Source organism: Rosa chinensis, chromosome 7, assembly GCF_002994745.2.
Source record: "Rosa chinensis cultivar Old Blush chromosome 7, RchiOBHm-V2, whole genome shotgun sequence".
NCBI lineage: Eukaryota > Viridiplantae > Streptophyta > Magnoliopsida > Rosales > Rosaceae > Rosa > Rosa chinensis.
The window spans coordinates 17165809-17189133 of NC_037094.1; the positions used below are offsets into that span (position 1 = coordinate 17165809).

At 39.3% G+C, this 23325-nt stretch overlaps 2 protein-coding genes, 1 long non-coding RNA gene and 1 pseudogene across 3 annotated transcripts; 2 read left to right on the forward strand and 2 right to left on the reverse strand.

Annotated features, from left to right (window-relative positions):
- Positions 1 to 373: 373 nt before the first annotated feature.
- LOC112180567 lies at positions 374 to 792 on the reverse strand. The gene is made up of 3 exons (XR_005803298.1): positions 708 to 792; positions 525 to 596; positions 374 to 443 (listed from the first exon to the last, which is right to left on the reverse strand). It is a non-coding gene; the product is annotated as an uncharacterized LOC112180567 (long non-coding RNA).
- Positions 793 to 6912: 6120 nt separating this feature from the next.
- Positions 6913 to 12148, forward strand: LOC112178580 (plant UBX domain-containing protein 8). The gene is made up of 11 exons (XM_024316729.2): positions 6913 to 7162; positions 8495 to 8565; positions 8675 to 9248; positions 9345 to 9428; positions 9542 to 9657; positions 9737 to 9947; positions 10047 to 10247; positions 10323 to 10454; positions 11356 to 11499; positions 11587 to 11643; positions 11818 to 12148. Exons 1-11 carry the CDS (start codon positions 7079 to 7081, stop codon positions 11917 to 11919), a joined length of 1776 nt encoding a protein of 591 aa, XP_024172497.1. The 5' UTR covers positions 6913 to 7078; the 3' UTR covers positions 11920 to 12148.
- Positions 12149 to 13800: 1652 nt separating this feature from the next.
- On the forward strand, positions 13801 to 17140 carry LOC112175102 (scarecrow-like protein 28). Its single transcript, XM_024312767.2, has one exon. It carries the CDS (start codon positions 14747 to 14749, stop codon positions 16727 to 16729), a length of 1983 nt encoding a protein of 660 aa, XP_024168535.1. The 5' UTR covers positions 13801 to 14746; the 3' UTR covers positions 16730 to 17140.
- A 3504-nt stretch (positions 17141 to 20644) lies between these two features.
- Positions 20645 to 22625, reverse strand: LOC112180993 (annotated as a pseudogene).
- Positions 22626 to 23325: the final 700 nt, after the last annotated feature.

A 23325-nucleotide genomic window follows, 5' to 3' on the forward strand; every position in this document is an offset into this window, starting at 1 on the left:
TCAACAGCTTCCATCCATCAACTGGACTCCACAGTTTTGCTTTTGCCTACAACAACCATCATAAAGAGATTTAGATAACATGGAAGTTTTTCATAAACTGTATAAGAAAGAGTTCACGATTCACAGCTTTTGAGTGACTTAAACCAACAATATGCATGTGATAAATCTATCAGATTATGAAATTAGCATTGAGATTATTCATTGTTTCATTGGTTCTGCCATAAAATAAACTTATTCAGCTGAAAGATAATGTAGTAACACACAAAGAAGCAAACTATATAACTATTGTCAAAAGCATAAATGAAATTTGGAAGCTTTCCAAGACTGGATTATCATCATTGATCCAAATGCTTTTAAGGGAAAAAACTACTCACGTTATTAGGTATTGCTTGTGATTTGAAGTATGGAGACAAAGTGCCATGCAGAAGCCCTGAGCAGAACTCCTACAAAAGCCACACCAGAAGTTTTAGGTACCACCGTAGTTATTTTTCATAAGGAAAATATGGTACATGAGAAACTGTTACCACTATATTGCTTGGTGTTGGATTTGACTCTAATAGATCTTTAGAGTTGACTCGGACATCAAAAGCAGCCACCTGTGCAGAAAACAAACAAAACAAGATAAGTTATAGCCTTGGTAAATATTATTTAGCACAGAGCAAAACTTCATAGCCAACATGCATGTCATTCACAAGTTGAAAACTAACCACAGTGCTCTCTGCTTCTTCAAGCCCAAATAACGTTAAATAAGGCTTGGCAAGGTTTTCATCTGTGATGTCTATATATATAAACATTATCTGGATCTAGGAGGACGACCTGTTGGACCAATTGGCGCTGCTGGGTCTGGTTCTACTGGAGCTGTCGGCGATGGAACAATAGCCGTCCCATCAGTAGCCATGCTGCAAGCCTGTAATCACATAGTACAAGCTACATTAAAATCCATTTTCAGGAACCACAACTCACAAGTATATTTGCAGTCACTAAAATCAAAAATTTAAATTTAGGATTCAACAATTCCATCACATTTCAGCCTCATTTTATCAGCAAACATAAACTGACAAACACAAACACAATAACTCTTAATAAACAAGTCAATATGCAATACCCGCCGTATCTGTAGATCATCAACAAGTCAACTTATTGAAAACAACCAGAAAAAAAAATGCAGATCATCTAAATGATGGTTACTTGTATGAGAACCTACTTCAATAACAACATTCAAGATCATCAACAAGTCAATATGCAAAAATACCAGAAATTGCAGATCTCTTAATAAACAAAAATACCAGAAAGTTCAGAAACTGCAGACCTGAAGAACGAGCTTCTATTCCCTGGCTTCGAATTGGCTTATGGCAGAAAGATCTGTGAGGGAGAAAGCAGAAACTGAGAGAGTACATTAAACTCAGAGAGTATAGGGAGAAACTGAGAAAGAAACTCACAGATCGGGATTTCGAGCCTCTGCCTCTCCGCGTCTGCGCGTTATCTCAGCCACCCCGCGTCTGCGAGTTCTCTCAGCCTCCCCGCGTCTGCGCGTCTGCGCGTCCTCTTAGCCTCCCCATGTCTTCGAGTCACGGCGTTGTCAAAGGAGAAGAGTGAAAGCGGCAGTCTCGGCCGTGCAGCAGTGCAGGTGAAGAGAAGAGAGAGAGAGAGCAATCTCGGCGTTGAGTGCTGGTCGCTGGCGGATATGGCAGGTTCAGATCGGGTTTGTGAAAAACGACTGATAATGAAGGAGGCGGCCTCTCAGTCTCAGTTTGGGAAGAAATGAAGGCTGATAGAGTGATTGATTAGGTTTAGACGTTTAGTCATTTAGGTTTTTGAGTGAGAATATTTCAGTGTGTCCGATCTTATGTAAAAATGTTGAGCCTTATATTAGCTCCAATAAGAAATGGACATGTGTCCCTTTTAAATATAAGACGGGCCTGACGGGCTTTTGCCATTTTGAAAGTGACGGCCCGGCCCGAACCGTAACTTTGAAAGTAAAGGCCCGGCCCGAACCGTTTTGTTAAAAAAAAAATAGGGCCCGGCCCGAACTGGTCGGGTTTTGACGGGCCGGTTCGGGTTTGCGGGTTTTCGGGCTTAAATGCCCAGCCCTAGTTCTAGATTTTAGAGATTACCCGAACCAAATTGATGGTATATATATATATAAAGAAAATAATTAGGTGACAACGTTTGAGTGGACAATCATATTGTGATAGACCTATAGGTGGTGTTTGTTACATGGGATTGGACATCCTTATCAGCTTGTGTTACACTAATCTCATGTTTGGCAACAACCAGGACTGTTTTAAATGAGACTCTAGAGTCCCAAAGTCTATCTAACACCTTATACCATAACCCCCCCCCCCCCCCCCCCCCAAAAAAAAACCATGGGATTATGGAAGCTCTCCTTCTCACCTTCTACTGGAAATTCTCATTATGTTCTCCTTCTTAGCAACTTTCACCAATTCTGAGATTAAACACAAGCACACCTTATTTTCTATCCCCAATTGAACCCAGAACCACCGCCACAGAAGGTTGAAGCGACGGCGGTGGCCGAATACCCAGAAATCAAATCTTCCAAAATTTTATCAAATTCAAAAACCATGTACGCTAGCATGTAGAACACAAAGAATAGATCAACTTTCATACCTTATACACCTCAAAACATTGCCGAAGCAGCTGGAATTTGGACAGAAACTGCAGGAGAACCCAGATTTTCGAGGTCCGATTCTCTCTCCACAACCAGCAACCAAACCAGCCGAGGAAAGAGAAACGTCGATGATGACGAGATGGATCAAGCCCAGCTGATGCGGCTGCTGGAGGTGGCCTGATGGCAGAGTTCCAATCGGCTGCTGTTTGGAGCTTTGCGGGTCTTCAGGTCGATGGTGTTGGCTCTAGTTTTAGTCCTGACTGACCAAACATGGGTTACGGAATAATATAGCATAATCCAGACTTGAGGAGTCCAGGACTCTTATAAAAATTAAGGCGAGGTATGACAGTCCAGTGAAACAAACATGGCTATAATTTCTTATAAAAACATAACCTACTTCACTAACCACAATCAACTCTATCTCTTCCTTGACTTCTTCATTTTTTATTCCGTTCTTCTTTTTGGGTTATATTCGTGATAGAACTTGATTGATGATTCAAAACAATCTTAGTTAAATATGTTTGAGATTTCGATTTAGTTATGATAAAAAAAAAAGGGGGGGGGGGGTGAAATTTGCACACCCCATTTTGCAAACCACACACCCTTTCATTTTTTTAATAATATTTCATCCCACAACCTTTGGCACTTCCTAAAATACCCTCTCTCTCTCTCTCTCTCTCTCTCTCGCCCCCCCCCCCTATTCCACCTCCTCCTCCCCCAATTCCTCAACCCCAATCCTCCTAAAACACCCTCCGCCTCTGCCTCAAAAGCAAATTTGGCATCCAATCCAAACCTAAACACGATCATAATTTTTAACAAAAATACATACACATTCAACACAACTATAAAGCAAAAACAGTGAAATTATTATTCTTTACTTCTTCTTCCTCAGGAAAAGGTAACATCAGGCGGCGACCAAGTGGGCGGCGGGGGCGAGCTGATTGAGATTGAGATTGGGCTTGGGCTTGGGCTGGGCGGCCTCCGAGGTGGGCCCGGAGGAGAGCAAGAGAGAGCTGTGGTCGTCGTCGGCGCAGATGATGTTGTTGTCGTCGTCTTCGAAATCGGTGGTGCTGAGATTGATCCAGGAGCACCTTTCCAGTGAGGCGAAGAAGGCGGAGGCTGCGCAGTTGCTGGTCTCCATCGTCGTCGGATCCATGGTGGGTTTTGATCGGAAAAAAGATGAGTCTTTAATGGAGTTTTGGGAGCTGGAATGGAATGGCGTGTCGACACCCTGGGTGGGGAGAGCGCGACTTCGATGGCGTCGAGGGCGGAGGTCTTGAAGCCCTGGGCGTCGAGAGCGAGGGCTTTGAGGATGTGAGCAGCGTCGTCTTTGGGATCGAGGGCAATGGCCTTGTCGTCTTTGTCGAGGGCTTGCTTGGAAAGGGAGGTGGCGGAGGACTTGGAGGAGGCGGATCTGGCTTGGTCGAGGAGCTGGGCGCCGAGGACTAAGTGGCGCTTGGATTGGATGCCAGATTTGCTTTTGAGGCGGAGGCGGAGGGTATCTTAGGAGGAGGAGGATTGGGGCTGAGGAATTGGGGGAGGATGTAAGTACATTGGACTATCCCTATTCAACACATGACTTTCCCAAAGTCACAAGGAAATTAGAAAATGCAAAGCCTACTTATTCGGAGGCTTAAAGAAAATCAAAGAAGTTTGCAAGATCGGATCACCAAGAGAAAATCAAAGAGAATCACTATCACTGATCTTGAGTTAATGGTAGGATTCATTTCATATCATTATGCATAAATTAAATTGATTTGCCTATTGGATAAATGGATCTGATATGCTTATCCTCATTAGAAGGTTTTCGACATGCATATCAAGTAGAGATCGGATTTACAAAAAGATAGGAAGAATTGAATTCATTTTTAAAACCTTACTTACATATCTTATTTGGTGGTGCAAAAGAGATTTGATTGAGGGAGAGTCTTCCTTACTTATAAAAGGTTTTGAAACTGCAGTTAGATGTAGAGTTTTGATGCATAAAATTGTTCTCTCTTGAACTACTCGTTTTTGTTCAAATCAGTTTCTGAAAACTCTCTATGCTTGTTTCATGTATTCTATTGCATAATCTCTCACGTTCATAATTCATTTTCAAGATCAGTGATTAGTTTGAGTGCAAAGAAGGTTGAAGATAGATTGTCTAGAATGTTGTGTTGAACTAGTTAGGAGTTAGAACAGTTGTAAAACAAGTTAGCATTAGTTGCTAAGCGAAAGTGTTTGTTATGAACAACACTACTTGTATTCTGTAAACTCTAGTGTTTCATATTGGATGGATTTTTCGTGTTGGCTACGTTAAAAGCCACGCAGTAAAGTTTCCTCAGTGAAGAGGTTTACACTGCGTCAGTAAAAGCTTGTGTTATTTTTACTTGAGTTGTTTGATTATCAAGTCTTGTTAGTTATTCAAGACGTTGAGTTATTGTTTCATCTGGTGTTTTCAGAGGAGAGAGAATCTGTCGAAAGGGGAGAGAGAGAGAATCTGTCGAGGGTATTTTACGAAGTGCTAAAGGTTGTGGGATAAAATATTATTAAAAAAATGAAAGGGTGTGTGGTTTGCAAAATGAGGTGAGCAAATTTGACCCCCTCAAAAAAACTAAACTCGAATCGAAACTGATTAGTTCGGTTTTTACTTAGTTTCAAATTTTTAAAAGGGAAAATTTCGCAAACAGTACACCAAGTAAATGTCACTAATAATTCTTATACACAAAGTTTCAAACCAAACATTTCGGTACACGAAATCTGAAAACTCGACCCACTATCAGTACACGACGTCAATTTTTGACACCAAAATGTCTATTATGCCCTCAGTTCTTTTTTTTTAAATAATTTTTTTTTCTGTTATTTTTTTTTCCTTCGTTTTTATCTCTTTCTTTTTCCTTCTTCCGGGCTCACTCCCTCACTCGAGCTTTTGCCGTCGGGGACGGCTCTATTCCCAGCAAGGCTTCTGCTCCGGGACCTCAATCTGGCTGAGCGGGGCCCACGAGCTTCAGTTCAACAACTGCGAGAGAGCCAAAGAGGCCCAAATCCACGGGATCGAGACCTTGATCTGCATCCCAACTTCCGACGGTGTTTTTGAAATGGGTTCCTCCGGTTTGATCAGAGAGAACTGGGGGTTGATCCAACAAGCCAAGTCGTTGTTCGGGTCGGATCAGCCTGACTCGGAAACAAGACCGCTTGAGTTCATCAACCGGAACTTCTCCATTTTTGACATCGGCATCATTGCCAGCGTGCAGGAAGAGGATCACAGCTCGTACAATGACGACAAGAAACATGTTTTTGGTTCTAACAAGAAGAAGAACGGAGCTCCGAACCCAAACCCGGACCTCGCAGATTCCGACTGCCAGATGAAAAGAGCGCCGAAGAAAAGGGGCCGGAAAGCCGGGCTGGGCCGAGACACGCCGCTCAACCACGTGGAGGCGAAGCGGCAGTGGCGGGAGAAGCTCACCTCGCAAGGGCGGCGTTGGAAGCGAGGGAGTGAGCCCGAAAGAAGGAAAAAGAAAGAGATAAAAACGAAGGAAAAAAAAATAACAGAAAAAAAAATTATTCAAAAATAAAGAATTGAGGGCATAATATATATTTTTGTGTCAAAAATTAACGTCGTGTACTGATGGTATATCGAGTTTCAGATTTCGTGTACCGAAATATTTGGTTTGAAACTTTATGTATAAGAATCATTAATGACCTTTATTTAATATACTGTTTGCGAAATTTTCCCTTTTTAAAAGCTCAACTCAAATTGAAACAAATTTATCATTCTCAAATCTTAGTTCCAATCTTCAACCAGACCAGACGGACAAGGACCCGCACCCAACCCGAACAGAACTTCACTGCGTTCACAAGTAAAGAAGATTCTTGTGCGGCCCAGGTCATAAAACGTGATATATTTGTAGTCATGAGTCGTATCATTTCTACCCAAAACACGTGGACAAGGAACAAGCATAACAGCTGTAGCACTGGGCTCTTAGGCAGTTTTTGGGTAGTTGACACGTGACACATCGTTGTCCCTTTCCCAATTATCTGGAATTTTGGATCACCAATTTCCACCAATTTCTCAATGCTATTTCATAACAAATTCCCACACTAAAAAAAATATATATATATATATATATATATTAAAAAAAAAAAAAAAGTGATGTCAACGTGTGCCTCCTTTGAAGCTGCTTAGACAACAAGTTAACAATTGTGCTCGCGATACTTTACCTTTCGAGAATCGAGAGAGGCGTAGAAGACCGGAGACCGGAGAACAGACTCGACCCAAAAGCACTTTCGACCCAAAAGCCCGTCTCCCAAACACGCCCTTGCAACCCTTAAGGTATAAAATCCAGCCCAACATTTTTTCCACAAAACTAAATATCTATCACTCTCACACTTCTCCTCTGAGAAAGAACAAATTGATAAACCCAATCACCAAACACTGGGAATCGATTGCTTGAAAGCTCTGCAATTTCCATGGCGACGCCTAATCAGGAAGCAATCGACACCTTCATCGGCATCACCGGCGCCACCGCCGCCGCCGCCGCGCGAAAGCTCGAGGTAAAAACTCCTTCAACTACTACCCAGTTGATTTCCGACGCTCTGATTACAATCGCCTGATTGCGCTGTTGAATTCTGCGATTAGGGTTTTTTTTTAATTTTTGCGTAGGTTTGTTTTGTTGCATTGTGTGATGAATTTTTTTTTTTTTTACTGGGTTGTGAATTGCGAATTTGTGCAAGGGTTTTTGTTTGTTTCAGTTTATTTTAGTTAGGTTGCGATTTTGATGCTTAGTTCATGAAGTGTTTTGTGCTGGAGGTTATGAAAGAATAAAACTTTAGCTGTGGGCTTTTGATTTTGGAAGTTTAAAGTAAAAAGGGGGTTACTTTGCAATGCTTAGGATCTTATGTTGTGTGTGGGTTGTGATTGTTATGAACGGGAAGTGAAGAATAGCATGTGTATATTTATTTAAGATTTTGAGGTTGCTGTTGCTGTTGCTGTTGCGTGCGTAAAGAATTGTGCTTTTGGTGTTTAACTCTTCTCTGATCACCTCAATGCTAGATAGAAAGTATAGGTATTAGAGAGGTAGTTATTTGAGTTTGAAGATTGACTATACTTGTTGGGGCGTTTCTGTCCCATCTTCTTGATTAGTGCATTTGGTATTTGATGAAATGAAATGAAAATACTGGCACCTGCTCAATTTTTGATGTTGAAAAGTTGGTTCAAGTGTCTGGTTAGAGTGGATAATGAATGGAAATTGAGGTGATTATTGAATGGAAAGAAATAAAGGAACGTGTTGTGCACTTTGGTCGCCGTTTGAATAAAATACATATCTATAGATAGCTCAAGTTGAAAACAAGGAAATACTTGCTGGCTCTAGAGCTTATGGTACTGAGTCCTTGTATGTTTGCATTTTGCAAAAGAAGCATCTTGGTTAAATTTGCCCCAACATCACTTGAATAACTCTTAGACCATACCATACCATTCCCTCTCAAGTCTTAATGTATCTTGGTGTTTCTATGTTTTGCAACTTATAGTTCTTATTATTTGTAGCTAATAAGTTAGACCAACTTATAGTTTGCACCTCTTGATGTTTTGCTTGAGCAAGAAAGCTCACTTTTGTTCCTCTGATATAATCCTTTTACCAACCACAGTTGATGCATTGGCTTCATCTGGAAGGTTGTTATATACTTAAATACTGATACAAGTGACTAGTTAGCTTCTTTTAGTGACTTTAGTGTCTTGTAGGAACCTCTGGCTGTTGTGACTTATTAGAGGATCAAGTCTCAAATAAATTAGAGAAAAGAAAGAAAGGAAAAGAGATGCATTAGCATGTTAGTGGATCATAATTTCTGATAGTTGCTATTCATTCTTTGTCTTTTATTTGCAATTAGGAGCATGGAGGCAATCTCAATGAAGCTGTGAATGCATATTTCAGTGAAGGAGATAGAAACACATCAGTGAAGTATGTAATTTTATATGCTGTTTCTTGAAATATTTAGTTTGACTCATGAGCACCTATTGAACATTGTCTAGCCTTGACATGGATGTATCAATTTCTCTTTTATATCCAGTGTGCATGAGACACCTGTTCTTGTTCAAGATGATTTCATGGACATAGATGATCCGGATCTAGTTGGATCTCATAGAAATCCTCTACCACTTCTAGCTGCAGCCAGAGATATCAATCCATTTTCGTATCTTGAGAACCTTGATAGAAGTGTCTTTGAAAGTAGTACTGATATAACAAACCGTACACCATTTGTTACTCATCCAAGAGAAGTGAGGGAAATCCCCATAGAAGTCAAGGATGGCAGTCATTCGTCTGGTCATTCTGACCATGCTCCTAAAATTGATGATGCTACTGGAACAGCAGAGGCATATGGTCCAGGTGTCAGTGGAACGGTTATAGTTGATGATGACGATGATGATGTTGCAGCTGCCCCAACTGTTCGGACAGGCCAAGGGAGCGGACCAAGAGATAACTCTTCAGGTGATGGATCTCATCACCAGACTTTTGCACCCAGTGCTCCTCGATTTGATGATCCTAGCAATGATATTGAAGAACAAATGATTCGAGCTGCTATTGAGGCTTCAAAACGGGAGGTTGAGGCAAACCACTCAAATCACCAATTTGGTGTACCAAATGTATGTGACAAAAGCCTACAAAGTTGGGGAGGACCTACTGCTCTTGGTTTCCAGTTCTAAGCGATTGTCTTGGTATTTATTCTCATCTTGATGCAGGAGTTTGATGATATTGAGCCTGAGCAAAGACAGTCTCACCTAGAGGATCCTGAACTTGCACATGTAGTATCATTGTCACTGAAGGTTTGTCTTTCTCATTTGTGTCTCTCTGTGTTCCTCCCCCCCCCCCCCCCCCCCCCTCCTTTTATTGGTGGCCATATTGATTTGTGTAAGATGATCTGAATCCATGAATCCAGACAGCAGAGCAAGAGAAAGCATTCCGCGAGCAGGGGGGAAATGTTAGACCCACAGAGATGGTTGCTTCTAAGGAAGCTGAGGTGGAGCTGGCTAAAGTAGCAGCACCAAATGGAAGGTGTGTGTCTTGTCTGCCTGAGTGTTAATATACATATAAGTGATGAAATTTCTGATTAAGGTGCGTTGAGTGAATGTAGCTTGGAGGCAGGAAGCTCATCTATCAGAGATGATACTGAAGATGTGGAGGAGCAACCTCTTGTCAGGCACAGGTCCAGGCGCATGCCTCCTGGGTCTGTGGAGTCTTCCAAAGAATTTGGACCTAGTGAGACTAGCACACCTTCAAGTCCTGGAGAGCAGGATATGGGTAATCATCCTAGTCATGTTGGCAGTGCCTTCCCTTCTGACGAGGTATCTTCTTTAAGTTAACGAGTTATCTCAGTTGTTGTTAGTTACTCATGTTGGGTAAATGTTTACACGGACTAATTGTTTATCTTTCAATAAATGTAGTGGGGAGGCATGTCTTCACAGGAGCATGACGAAGCAGTGATGCTTGAGGCTGCAATGTTTGGTGGAATCCCTGAAGGGTCTGGATATCGCATTCCCTATGCACCTCATCAATTTATGCGACCAGAGAGTCCGTATCCCCTGCCAGTACCTCGTCCCCCATCACCCTCTCTGACGGCACAGCGAATGATACGGGAACAACAGGTTTTAAATACTGGGCAATATACCTGAAAGTTCGCCAGAAAAGTGGTATTGGTTTTACTAACTTCATGCTTGCAGGATGATGAATATCTTGCTTCACTGCAAGCTGACAGAGAAAAGGAACTGAAGGCTATTGAGGAAGCTGAAGCTCGTCGCGAAGCAGAAAGACAAGAAGAGGAAGAATCTCGGAGGAAAGTTGAGGAGGAGCAGGTAATGATGTACATGTTTATGTCTATAAGTTAAGATATCTGCAGCTAGTTGTGCAATCTCTCTCTCTTTCTCTTTCTCTTTCTCTTTCTCTTTATCCCTCTCTCTGTTGCAAATATCACTCGGTAGTCATTAATCAGGTTTTTTGTTCTCCTGTTGATTTCTTCTAGGGTAGCAGCATTTTTATAATTAAAGAACTTATCTAGAAACAGGGGAATATTCCATTATTTTAGTTTAATTCTTTTATCAACTTTTAACATTTTTACTACCTAATGGATTTTTTTTTTTGGGGGTACTGTTTATCTAATTCTTGTGGATGCAATTTGCATGGTGCCGTTGGGCAACAACATGGTGGGAGGCCATGGACAGTGGCCCTGTCCTTTTTTGTTTTCTTTTTTAGTTCAGGAGGTTGAGCACCATGGAGGGTGGGAAGGACACTCATAAGAAAGAAAAAGAAAATTGTAATTGCCAATTTGCAGATAAAATTGCTATTCCTCTTTTAAGAGACTAGTTAGAAGTATTTCTTTTATGTAGAAGACAACTAAGCGTGGAAGCATTAGTCTGGGTTAAATGGGAAATTCTTGATTTCATGGCTTCAGTACCTCCCCCGGCCGCGGCGGCGTAGTATGCTAGATACAGGATTCTATATGACAGTGGGATGTTTGTGAATCAGACTTACTTTTCGGCTCAGATGGTCTCGGTAATTCCTATCATGTCTGGCAATTGTCACTTTAGGGCAGATGCTGTGCATTTAATGCTTGTCGTTGTACTGAGAGATACTTGTGCTCTGCTCACATTTTTATATACATAGTAGCACATTCTTAGTGGATAGGGAAACACAACTTTCTGGATGGTTTTACTTGCAAAGGTGTTTACACCTCCAATCTGTATGGCCTTGCTGCAGGAATTGGAGAGACAATTAGCAGCAAAAGAAGCTACTCTCCCTCAAGAACCAGCATCAGATGATGTGAATGCTGTAACCCTTCTGGTGCGAATGCCAGATGGCAGCCGCCATGGTCGTCGATTTCTTAAGACTGATAAGTTGCAGGTAAGATTGCTCCGAAGGAAATCTTTCACTCCATTACCTGTTATTAGCACTGCTCCTTGCTAAATTATGTTGTGGTTTATCTTGCAGTCTCTTTTCAACTTCATAGATATTGGCAGAAGAGTGAAACCCGGCTCTTACAGAGTGGTAAGTATAGTTTTCACTGCACTGTGTACCATCAAGTCTTTGTAGGACCTATCTTGTTAATCTTAAAAAAATTATTAAAAAAAAAAAAAAACAGAAGAAGAATACAAAGTTGAAGCAAAAATGGTCAAGAATGGTAGAACTCTAGACTAACTTGAATCTCATTGCTGCAAATAGGTGAGGCCGTTCCCTAGGCGTGCTTTCAGCGATGGAGACAGTGCATTGACACTGAATGAACTTGGCCTGACCAGCAAGCAAGAAGCTTTGTTTTGGAGTTGATATAGCAGGTGACTCCAAAATGTAGAATATAGAATGATCTTAATTCATCAACATATATTGTTAAATGAAATACTAATTTTCATTTGGCTCTGGGGTGTGTTTGGATGAATTACTTCACACATGGTTTCGTGGACATGAGCAAAGTCAGATTTGAAAGGCAGAATAATTATGGTCACTATGTTTGCATCAGTGGTGTGGTTCACAAATTATGGGGAATGTTTTCTATGTATCTGTGGTCGTGCTCATACGTTGGACAGAATGCTAATCATTTGTGTGCGCACATAAGGCTCTGTTTTCTGATTTCAAATTAATTTCATAATTTGGAGCTTCTAAGCATGGATAAATTGTTATATGGCTGAAATAACTTGAGATAACTCTTTTAGTGAGAATTGGGCTTGAGAATTGGGGTTTAAGACCGAAAAAAAAAAGCTGCATCTGTAATCCTCTAGAAAGTAGAAAGTAAAGGTTAAAGAGCCATAAAACATTCTCTGCTGATTTTACTTTTTGCTTGTGAAGGAATCTAATCGTTGTTCTTTCGAGGCTTCCAGCCTCACCTTGCCTTCGCAGCAAGTTCGTTTCTTGATACGTTTTTGGTTTTTATCATGATCGACAGAGAGCATGCCAATCCCTGTCAAAGCAATGTTGGTTTTACTTTAAGCCTTTCCTTTTCACCTTTCACTTTTCATTTCAAATCAGAAGACTTTGTGTGGGTACAATTCCATTATTTCCGTTCAATTCTCTAAGCATTTTAGGGATGATTTTAAATACGTTAATCATATGGTACGGTAAAAGCCAAACCGACTTCCTTGTGAGTTGTGGCATAAGCATAAACACATCACTATGCTAGTGATGCTGGTGACATTCTTTCACCTTCGTCTCTCTAAGAGTCCAAGTTGCTATTTCTATGCTAGTGATGCCAGAACCATTTTCACCTCACCCCCTTACGCCTCATCTTGAGTATCCAATGTCCTATTTTGCAATGTCCTAAATTTAGTTTTCCAGATCTTACGAGTCTTGCTGTATGAATAACGACTATAAATAATTTTGAGAATACTTTTGTACATGGCATTTAAATATGTTGCAAGTTTTACCATAATACATAACACACGTAATAGACCTTTTTTTTTTTTTTTGAACTGACGTAATAGACCTTAATACGCTAGGAATCTTATAAGTGGCCATGAATAAGTGTACTCGACATACCATAATGATATTACTACCCACTAACCACATTATTAAGAGGAAATAGGGCAAGCCGATAGTGGGTATCTCATTTCACACTTAATTTAATGCGACACATTCTTATCAAACTATTGTACGTAAATTTGTCATATAAATCACATTTTAAAATTAGAAAAGTTCATATTTAAAACATTTGTTATCTTGATGTGAAATTAAAATTGCTTTTACTTTTTTTTAAACCTATATGTCAATCTAATATCACTTCGATAAATCTGTTGATTCGACAGTTTCATTAAAGATTACTGAAGAGTCTTTTTCAACATAATCTCACATAAAATAATTTATATATATATATATATATATATATAAAAGTGATGGTTGGGGCACCACGTGTCCCTAATGAAGTAGGCAGAGGACCCATGAAAGAAGTTAAGGAAGTTAGGCATAACCTAATTACGCCCTAAATATTAAACAAAAGCTAAAAGTCCCAATGATGAACAAACCGAACGGTCAAGTGAAAGGAGGCAGCAGGCACGTGCGACCTACGTGTATCTCAGCAGACTCTACAACCCCTCCCAAAATAAGAAAGTATAACCCTCCCTACTCCGTACACACACACCCCCAACTTCCTACCCCCCCAACGGTCATATTTCACCGACAGACTCCAACGGTCATATCCTCCACCTCTGTCCACCGTCCGATCTCCATCGCACGGCGACAAAACCCACTCCCATCCCACACACCCATTAGTTTTCTTATTCTGGTGAATCCAACCAGTGACCCAAGTTAAAAAAAAAAATATGAAAATCATGATCGAGACAGTAGCATAGGAACTGAAGGAGACCAAGACCGAGAATCAGAGCCTTGTAGTATATAAAACCCTAGAGGTTTTATGGTTTGTGGTTTCTTTGGGTATTGCTAGTGTTTCATTTCATCGATCACATCCACTCTTCAGTTGTAATTCACATCCACTCTTCAAGTGTTGCTTTCCAAAGCTGGGCTAGCTGGGTTTCTGCTTCTGCTTCTGTTTCAGCCATGGTGGTGTTCATCATGGAGGATCCAAGTGCTAATCTGGGTCTGCAACTCCTCCACCAGTTTGATCATGTATGTTTCTGCACTTCCTATCACTCTGTTGCTCTGAATCAAAATCACTGCTCTTTCCAATGAGCTTCTTTCTCTGAACGTTTCGGAATCCGATGATCTAGTTCTAGGTATTGTTTATTCTTTGATTGATTGATTGATTTGATTTTGATTGATTGATTTAGTCTCCAAATTCTTTCATTCTTTCTGGGGTTGGGATTTGCATACTCTGTTGTTATTAATCTCTTGCATAGAAACATATATACACATAATAGGAACACAAAAACTTATACACAACACCTTTTGATTGATTTACTCACTCATCGGATTCCTATTTGTTTTTCACTCAGAAAATTCTTTCACACACTCACAAATAGTCTCACATAGTCTATCTCTCTGGTTTGCTGTTCCTTTTCCTCACATATTCATTCAAGGTTTCAAACAACATACAATTCTTTTTCATCAACAAAAAAAAAAAAAACAGAGATAGCTAGGGAGTAGTGAAAGAAAGACTAAAACATTGGGTGGGTGAATCTTAGTTCGCAACTAAACATATCGGAGAGAAATGTTGGCTGGGTGCTCTAGTTCTACACTGTTGTCACCGAGGCATAGATTGAGGAGCGAAGCAGCAGCCCAGTTACAAGCTTGCCATTTCCAGCTACCATCAATGAGCACACAGAGACTCGATTTACCATGCAGCTTTCCTCGAAAGGACTCATCGCGCTCGCAGCCAATTAGGCCTGTGGGTCTTTCCGTGGAGAAGTCATCCATTGATTCGAAGACCGGCACGCGTTCACTGAAGCAGAGTATCCGGCTGCCTCCTCTGGCGACGAGCAGGCCGGCGGCGACTATTCAGGCGGAGGTGAAGGATCAGTTCTGGGAGAAGAGGGGAAAAGGGTTGAAGAGATTTGCGGAGGTTGAGGATGAGAAGGAGGAGGATGAGTCTTGCAGAAACAGAGCCAAGAGGAAGAGGTGCAGCAGTGAAAATGGAGAAGGGGGTGAAAATGGTTTGAGTTTAGGTGAGTTGGGTGGTGGGAATTTTTGGTTTCAGCCTGGTTTTCATGTGCCGAGATCAGTTCAAGCCATCACAGGCATTGATCCGCCTCAGTTTCCGTACACTTTTCCCAACAATCCTTGGTTGCAGTCTGTTGTGACAGAGATCACTGACCTTAAGGAGGGGGCGACTAGCCATGGACCGGTGGGAGAAGCATCCGGGAATTCGAGTACTTCATCGGGGAGCCAGAGCTTGGGTTTGAGGGTGAATGAGAGCGTTTCAGAACCCGAAGGCGGTGTTGGGAGTGGAAATGGTTATAACCCTTATGGAGATGCAGGGGTTGAAGCAGAGGATGAGGAGGAGAGTGAAGTAGAGCACCAGGGGTTTGAGCTTCTCAGCTTGCTTAATGCTTGTGTAGAAGCAATAGGGACGAAGGACATTGCGGCGATTAACCATTTCATAGCGAAATTGGGGGAGCTCGCTTCGCCAAAAGGATCAAATATAAGCAGGCTCACTGCCTATTACACTGAGGCTTTGGCTCTGAGAGTGACCAGGCTTTGGCCGCATGTGTTTCAGATTAGTCCTCCCCGAGAATTCGATCGGGGTGATGACGAGTCTGGAACTGCATTGAGGCTGCTGAACCAGGTTAGTCCTATTCCAAAGTTCCTCCATTTCACTTCAAATGAGATTCTGCTGAGAGCTTTTGAAGGGAAAGACAGGGTTCACGTTATAGACTTTGACATCAAGCAGGGGCTGCAATGGCCTAGTTTGTTCCAGAGTTTAGCTTCTAGGACTAACCCTCCTAGCCATGTTAGAATCACCGGAGTAGGGGAGTCAAAGCAGGAGCTCAACGAGACGGGGGATAGGCTAGCTGGATTTGCCGGGGCACTGAACTTGCCTTTTGAGTTCCACCCCGTTGTGGACAGATTGGAAGACGTGAGGCTTTGGATGCTTCATGTGAAGGAGCAAGAATGTGTGGCTGTGAATTGCGCTTTCCAGCTTCACAAGACACTGTATGACGCCACCGGAGGAGCGTTGAGAGACTTCTTGGGATTGATTCGGAGCACAAACCCTGCGGTAGTCCTAAAGGCGGAGCAAGAGGCCGAGCACAATGAGCCTAGGTTGGAAGCAAGAGTCTCCAATTCTTTGAGGTACTACTCGGCCATTTTCGACTTGATTGGTTCTAGCCTTCCTTTGGACAGCCCGGCTAGAATCAAAGTAGAAGACACGGTGGCACGTGAGATTCGCAACATTGTTGCTTGCGAGGGAAGCGACAGGGTGGAGAGGCATGAAGGGTTCGAGAAGTGGAGGATGTTGATGGAGCAAGGCGGGTATCGGTGCAATGGGATCACAGATAGGGAGTTTCTTCAGAGCCAGTTTCTGCTGAAGATGTACGAGTGCGAGAATTACAGTGTTAAGAAGCAAGGACATGAGAATGAAGGAGCAGCAGCACTTACTCTAAGTTGGATGGATCAGCCTCTGTACACAGTCTCAGCTTGGACACCGATTGATGTTGCAGGAGGCAGCTCACCGTCGTTTTCACAACCAAGTTAAATAGCCATAGCCGTGGATTTTGAGTTTCTTCATACACAGTTTCGATTCCATTTGTCAAGCATACAGAAAAAAGGGGATACAGAATTCTTTGTAGGGTTTAGGCAAAATGTGTCATTATCATTCTTTCATTCTTTCCTTGCAGATAAGACATTGTCAGTGAGTCAAGTCCAGTAACATTGTCAGTGAGTCAAGTCCAGTAGGTGTCAGAACCATTTATTTGTATGAATTACTACAGTAGGTTGATGATAGTGATTTCAATTCTAGTCTTCTGAGTCAGAAATTTGTGTTTATTCTTTATTCTTTGTAGTCAGTCAGTCAATGTTTTTTATCTTTTGTTGTAATGGAAGACCATGTAGCTGAAAATTCCATTTCTTATATATGATATGGTTGTATTGATTTCTTATTATTCAAGATTCATCAACTTCATATTTATTTAAAGTGGAAGGAAACTCCAAACTCTTGATTGACTGTATCAATAACAAGATCGCAGTCCCTTGGAATAGTGATTTCAATTCTAGTTTTCTGAGTCAAAAATTTGTCATTCAGTCAATGTTTTTTTATCTTTTGTTGTAATGGAAGACCATGTAGCTGAAAATTCCATTTCTTATATATGATATGGATGTATTGATTTCTTATTATTCAAGATTCATCAACTTTATATTCATTTAAAGTGGAAGGAGACTCTAAAGACTTGATTGACAGTATCAATAACAAGATCGCAGTCTCTTGGAAGATTAGTATGCTAATCAATGATATCAAAACTTTGGCGTCTTTTTTTTCAGATATTAAGTTCAAACATATTTGGCAAGAAGCGAAATTTGTTGCGGATGCACTAACGAACATGGGTCACAATATTGATGTAGCCAGCTGGAACCATGGACTCCCCCTCTTAATGTCCTTCCTGCTTTTAACTTTAATTTTCATGGTTTAGATTGTTTTAGGGGTGAGTTTTTGTAATTTTATTTTCCTTATAAAAAAAAACTTTATATTCATTTACTTTGTGTTTAATGGGGTCATAATTTTGGATTTTGGAATTTTCATAACCTATCACCGGACAAACACAGCTCAGCAAACACTAACAAACTCATGCAGCGAATTTCACAACAGAATAGATTGGCAAACCCAAACATATGTTGGCTGAAATTACAATGAACATGCACAAGTTTCTCAGAACCGCTCTAGAATTATTTCATCGAAGAACTAACCTAAATAAACCACTAGAGTGCGTATATTGTGAAAAGAAAAATGCAGACTTGTCGGATAAATTGAGATGATGATGATTTTGCGACATGATTGAATGTTTGCTTGTTAATTTTTAAAAGAAAAATAAAAAATTAATAACAAACAATTACGATTGACTTAAATCGTGAAGGCTAAAATTACAAAATTTGGAATCTCCACTATAGAAATGAAAACCCTAAAATTCAGAGGGGCCCCATACCATAAACATTAAGGAATGTGAAATCTATTGGTTTGAATGACTACAACTTTGACCAGGTTTACTAATTATTTTCTATTTTTTAGTTTTATCACTAATCTTAAACCTTAAAGGAGATCATTGGTACTGATACTTCAGATATCCAAAGAGTTGTGGCATCGTGGTGCAGAACTGCAGATATTTTAAAACCTTTTGATGATAACTTGCCTTTTGTTGGGATTGTATAATTCGGTGCAAACAAAATATTGTATGTGAAAAAGGGACGTCCTACATTGGAAAATAGTAACCATACTTAAAGAATATACTTGGTTTAATATAGTAATACTGAGATCTTTTAGTTCAAAATCTTCATACCCAATGTTGTTAATATGGTTAAATAGAGACAATATCAGTACTATGTGATTGTGAGACCATGCGGATCCATTGCACAATATGATTGGTATCAAAACCAAAAGTTTAATTGGGACACGTCATTCTAGGTGGAAGTTAGCCGGATGAGAGTCAGAGTGACCTTGTTGAAGAGAGTCAGTAAATGAAGTCACTTTTTTCATCCTTTCCAAGTTTTGTACAAAAGATGAAAATCAAGAAATACACAAAAAGTTTAGCTAACTAAAACGTCAAATGTGAAATTATTAGAATTTTACGAAAGTGAGAAGAAGAAAAAAGAAAAGGCAAAGCTTTGATATGGAGTTTCATATATATATATATGCCATACCCTTATTTTTATATTTTTTTTACTTTTAGTAAATTAATATAGTGGAAACCTACTGAACTGGTCAACAAGTTACCCAATTAAATATCGACATGTGGCATTTAAAAAAATAAAATTTACCATATTAACAACACACTCTTTCTTGATATGTAACATTGTTAAAAATCATGTAACAAGAATTGTCAAAATAATAAATTACACATAGTTGAACTACAATTACGACTTATGACAACAGTTGTTGTGTTATTGCAATTAAGTGGTCAAAGATGTAAATATCATATTTGGACAACTTTTATCAAATTTAGAACCTTGATTATCAAGTGGAGAAACTCCTTACAATACTGGGTTGTTACATATCTTTTGGTCTAATTTTAATTTTACCATTTTCACAACTCAAATGTTGTAGGAATTGTAAAATGATTGGTAATCTTGTAAATGGTATAGTTTTTGAAGTAATTACTATAATCAGAACAAAAGTTACTGCTTTTACACCAATAGTTGCGAGTTATGGTAAAATATGTAGTCATTGAGTAATTATTCCATTAATGATAAAAATATAAAGATTTACCACTTTGACAACAAATTTGTTGTTGCACTTGTTAAATTGTCCATAAATTAGTACATTAGTCTAGGTTGAGTAATTACTATAAATAGGACAAAAGTTACCGCGTTTACATCAATTGTTGTGATTGTGGTAAAATGTGTAGTCATTGTAGTAATAATTTCATTAATGATAAAAACATAAAGATGACAACAAATTTGTTGTCATACTTGTTAAATTGTCTATAAATTAGTACATTAGTTTAGGTGGAGTAATTACTATAAATAGAACAAAAGTTACCGCTTTTACATCAAGTGTTGTGGGTTGTGATAAATTGTGCAGTCATTGTAGCAATAATTTCACTAATGATAAAAACATAAAGATTCATACATGTTCTATTTTATATAATATTTACCACTTTGAGGACACATGTGGCAATTAGAAAAAAATTCCACATTAAAGTAAATAAGGTATCGTTATAGAAAAGTAGGCTCTCATTTGAGTAATTAAGTCTTAAAAGTGGTAATTGTAATAGGTTCTCATTAGAGTAAAGTAAATTCTCATTTGAGTAAGTAAGTCCTAAAGTAGGTTCTCATTTGACTACATTTAAAACAAATATTATTTATTTTTACACTAATTGTTTTCATTGTCGTAAAATGCATGTAAAAAGATTTATATTTGGTTAAGGAAACTACTAATGATATAATTAATTGGTAATAAAGATTACTTAACTAATACTAATTTTGCGAACTTAGGTTAGAAGGTTTTTGTTTTTAATAAGGAAAAAACGTAATTTTCAATTGTGTAATTGTTCATTAATAACAAGCATTAATTCACTAATAATAAAATTAATTAGTAATATAGACTATTTAACTAAAAGTAATTTGGTGAACCTAGGATAGAATGTTCTTTGAATTTTTTTTTGCAAAAAGGAAAAATCATAATTGTCAATTGTCAATTGATAATCAAACATTAATTGGCTTTATTATTTTCACTATCTTTATTGTTTTCAATTCAATTAGTAGTTTGTGTTACGAGAAAAATCAGAAAGGCTAAGGGCTAAACAATTTACCAATTTGTTAAATATTTTGAACCATTAGATATATTACTAATCCAATGGTTCAAAATATTTAACAAAATGAGGGTATGACAAATACCAAGGTACCCAAAAATTCTCCTATATATATATATATATATATATATATATATATATATATCCCTTATAATTAATAGAGAAAATTCACACAAAGACACACAACAGACTGATCGACTAAAGCAAAGGGAAATCAAAGCCATCTTAAATTATAATTAAACACAACAGAAACAAGATTAAATCTTCATTCACCACTGGTCAAGCCTTTCCTCCTTAATTTTGTTATGCAAAGCTCTTCGTTTTTTCTGGTCTTCAGTCGGGAGTTTCGCACCGGTAGCTAGCCAAGCCAACAATTTCAAGGAACCTTATTATATACCGTGAGCTCAAATTGCCACCATGCCATCTTAAAATATAATTAAACACAACAGAAACAAGATTAAATCTTCATTCACTGTAGGTCAAGCCTTTCCTCCTTAATTTTGTTGTGCAAAGCTCTTCGTTTTTTCTGGTCTTCCGTCGGGAGTTTCACATCGGTAGCCAAGCCAACAATTTCAAGGAACCTTATTATATACCACGTGAGATCAAATTGCCACCATGCCAGACCTTGTCTTGCAGAGTACTCAAAAGCATGGTGGTTATTGTGCCAACCTTCTCCATGAGCCAGCAATCCAAACAACCTAAACACAGAGTCATTATAATTACACCTAGGGATGTAAGAAATAATTTTGAAATTTTCTTCATATCATGCATATATAAGTACCGTACGTACCAGTTGTTTTTAGACAAATCACCAGTATCCCATACTTGCTTCCCCCATCTGTGGCAAATCGAGTTTACTGACATGGAAATGTGGTAAACAACTACCATCCTCACGCCCTGAAAAAAAAAAAACAATTAATAACAATAACAACACAGTTTAATTAAATAAACCATCTGACAAATTATCACACTAGTGTCTAATTAATCCACTGAGAAATATAGTATGCAGTAGAAAGTTTACCATTCCCCAAACCAAGAAGGGAAGCCCTCCTATAGTATATAGTAGAACTCCAAGAGCCATCGAGTGAAATGGGTATGTATAATGAAGAAACTTATAGTAGGGTTGTCTTTTCATATCTCCAACGTTCTTTAGTCTCCCATCATACTGTTAAATATCAAATGCAAAAAAATGTTTATCAAAGTATTGCTTATTTTGCATCACTTCCACAAGAGCACAAGCCATTGTATAATTTACTGGACATTAAACTTGATAATAAAGTAGTGAGTACACATGATTTAGACTGAATAAAACATAGTACTTTGAAGCAATGTTGTTTCCCTCAATAGCCTACCAAGAAAACCCTTATTTGTCATATATATTAGGATCTATATTACCGGATAACAGTTAAATCAAACATAAGAAGTATATTAATTCACCGTATTATAGAGAACTATGGTAACTGAACATGCTAGTTTTCCCTGTTAGTCACTATCCATGGAAACAGTCAAAACACTATTGTCCAAGAAATGAGAGAGAGAGAGATAGAGAGAGAGAGAGAGAGAGAGAGATTTACACTCCCAAAGCGAGAACGGTAGTCTAATACCCAACCAATATGACTAGTCCAGAATCCCTTGATGGGGCTATGGGGATCTCTCCACGTATCCCGGTATCCGTAGATTGGTGATGAGTTCTATGTGTGCTCACCCAATCAAGTGGACTTCCCTGCAAACCAAAATGCACATATTATATACGGGTACGTAAACATATATAATCACAAAACTGATAGTTACTTTACTGATGTATTAACTTCCAGACAAACTAATTACCACGAGTGATAGAACGCCGCAATAAGCAAATGAGTACTCAAGCCACGCGGGAAGCTTGAAACTCCTGTGCGCAAGGTTTCTATGATACGATAGGGTTATGCCAACACCTGTGACAACATAGAGTCCCATGGCTAACCAGAACGAACCCCAGGTGAAATGAAATGGGGCTAAAAGAGCAAGAGAATGCAAACTCAAAAGCACAACTGCAGAACCTATATCTACTACGTTCCATTCCCTCCCCAGAAATCCTACGCGCCACTTCACCACCCAATCCAGCATTGCTGCGATATTGCTATGCCTACTTTCACTCTTAGATGAGCCTTGGAGACTCTGGCTTTTATCGTGCCAGAAGTTCAAGACGACAATGGAGTACGTACGACGGTACGAGACAGCTAGGTGGAATTAATTTTTGAGACTATGGTTGCTGCAAATGGCACCGTAGCTTTTAATTTAAGTTTCCTTATGCAGCAAAATGTGCTTCTGGGTTTGGTGTAGAGTAAATTAGTAAATTATAGTTCGGGCCCTGTCTACGTCCGTGGTTTCAGGTTTTGGTAAGTACGTATAAAGGTATTGAATCGATGTGAGCCAACTCCACCCACCACCAGTTAAGTCTGAAAGTGGGCAGTCCTTAATATTACAATTGACAGAAGTTGAGGTATATATCCTGACAGCACCAGACCCAAACATTAGGCCCAAATTACAACAATGATCTTATAGAGCAATGTAAGGTAGCAGCGGATCCACAAATGCATAAATAGAAATTCGGCCCATCATCAATCGGTCAGCACAAAGTAAAATATCACAGCAGTCAGCAAATAAAGATTTTCCAAACAAGGCCCATAACATGTTTTAGGTGTCCATATAATTCATCTCAGTCGGACGAACTGTCACATTCCTCTATTTTTTTTTATTAAAATCGAACACACAGCAAGCACATGAACACTTTTTCAATGAAGTATTTACTGATAACGGCAAATCATCCATGTATAAATTTTGCCTCATAGTG

Excerpts from the sequence above, each read along its gene's own strand:
- LOC112175102 (XM_024312767.2), top strand. The coding sequence starts at position 14,747 with ATGTTGGCTGGGTGCTCTAGTTCTACACTGTTGTCACCGAGGCATAGA.
- LOC112178580 (XM_024316729.2), top strand. The coding sequence starts at position 7,079 with ATGGCGACGCCTAATCAGGAAGCAATCGACACCTTCATCGGCATCACC. Across the intron at positions 8,566-8,674 it reads GATAGAAACACATCAGTGAA|TGTGCATGAGACACCTGTTC; the intron begins GTATGTAATTTT and ends TTTTATATCCAG. Across the intron at positions 10,455-11,355 it reads GGAAAGTTGAGGAGGAGCAG|GAATTGGAGAGACAATTAGC; the intron begins GTAATGATGTAC and ends GCCTTGCTGCAG.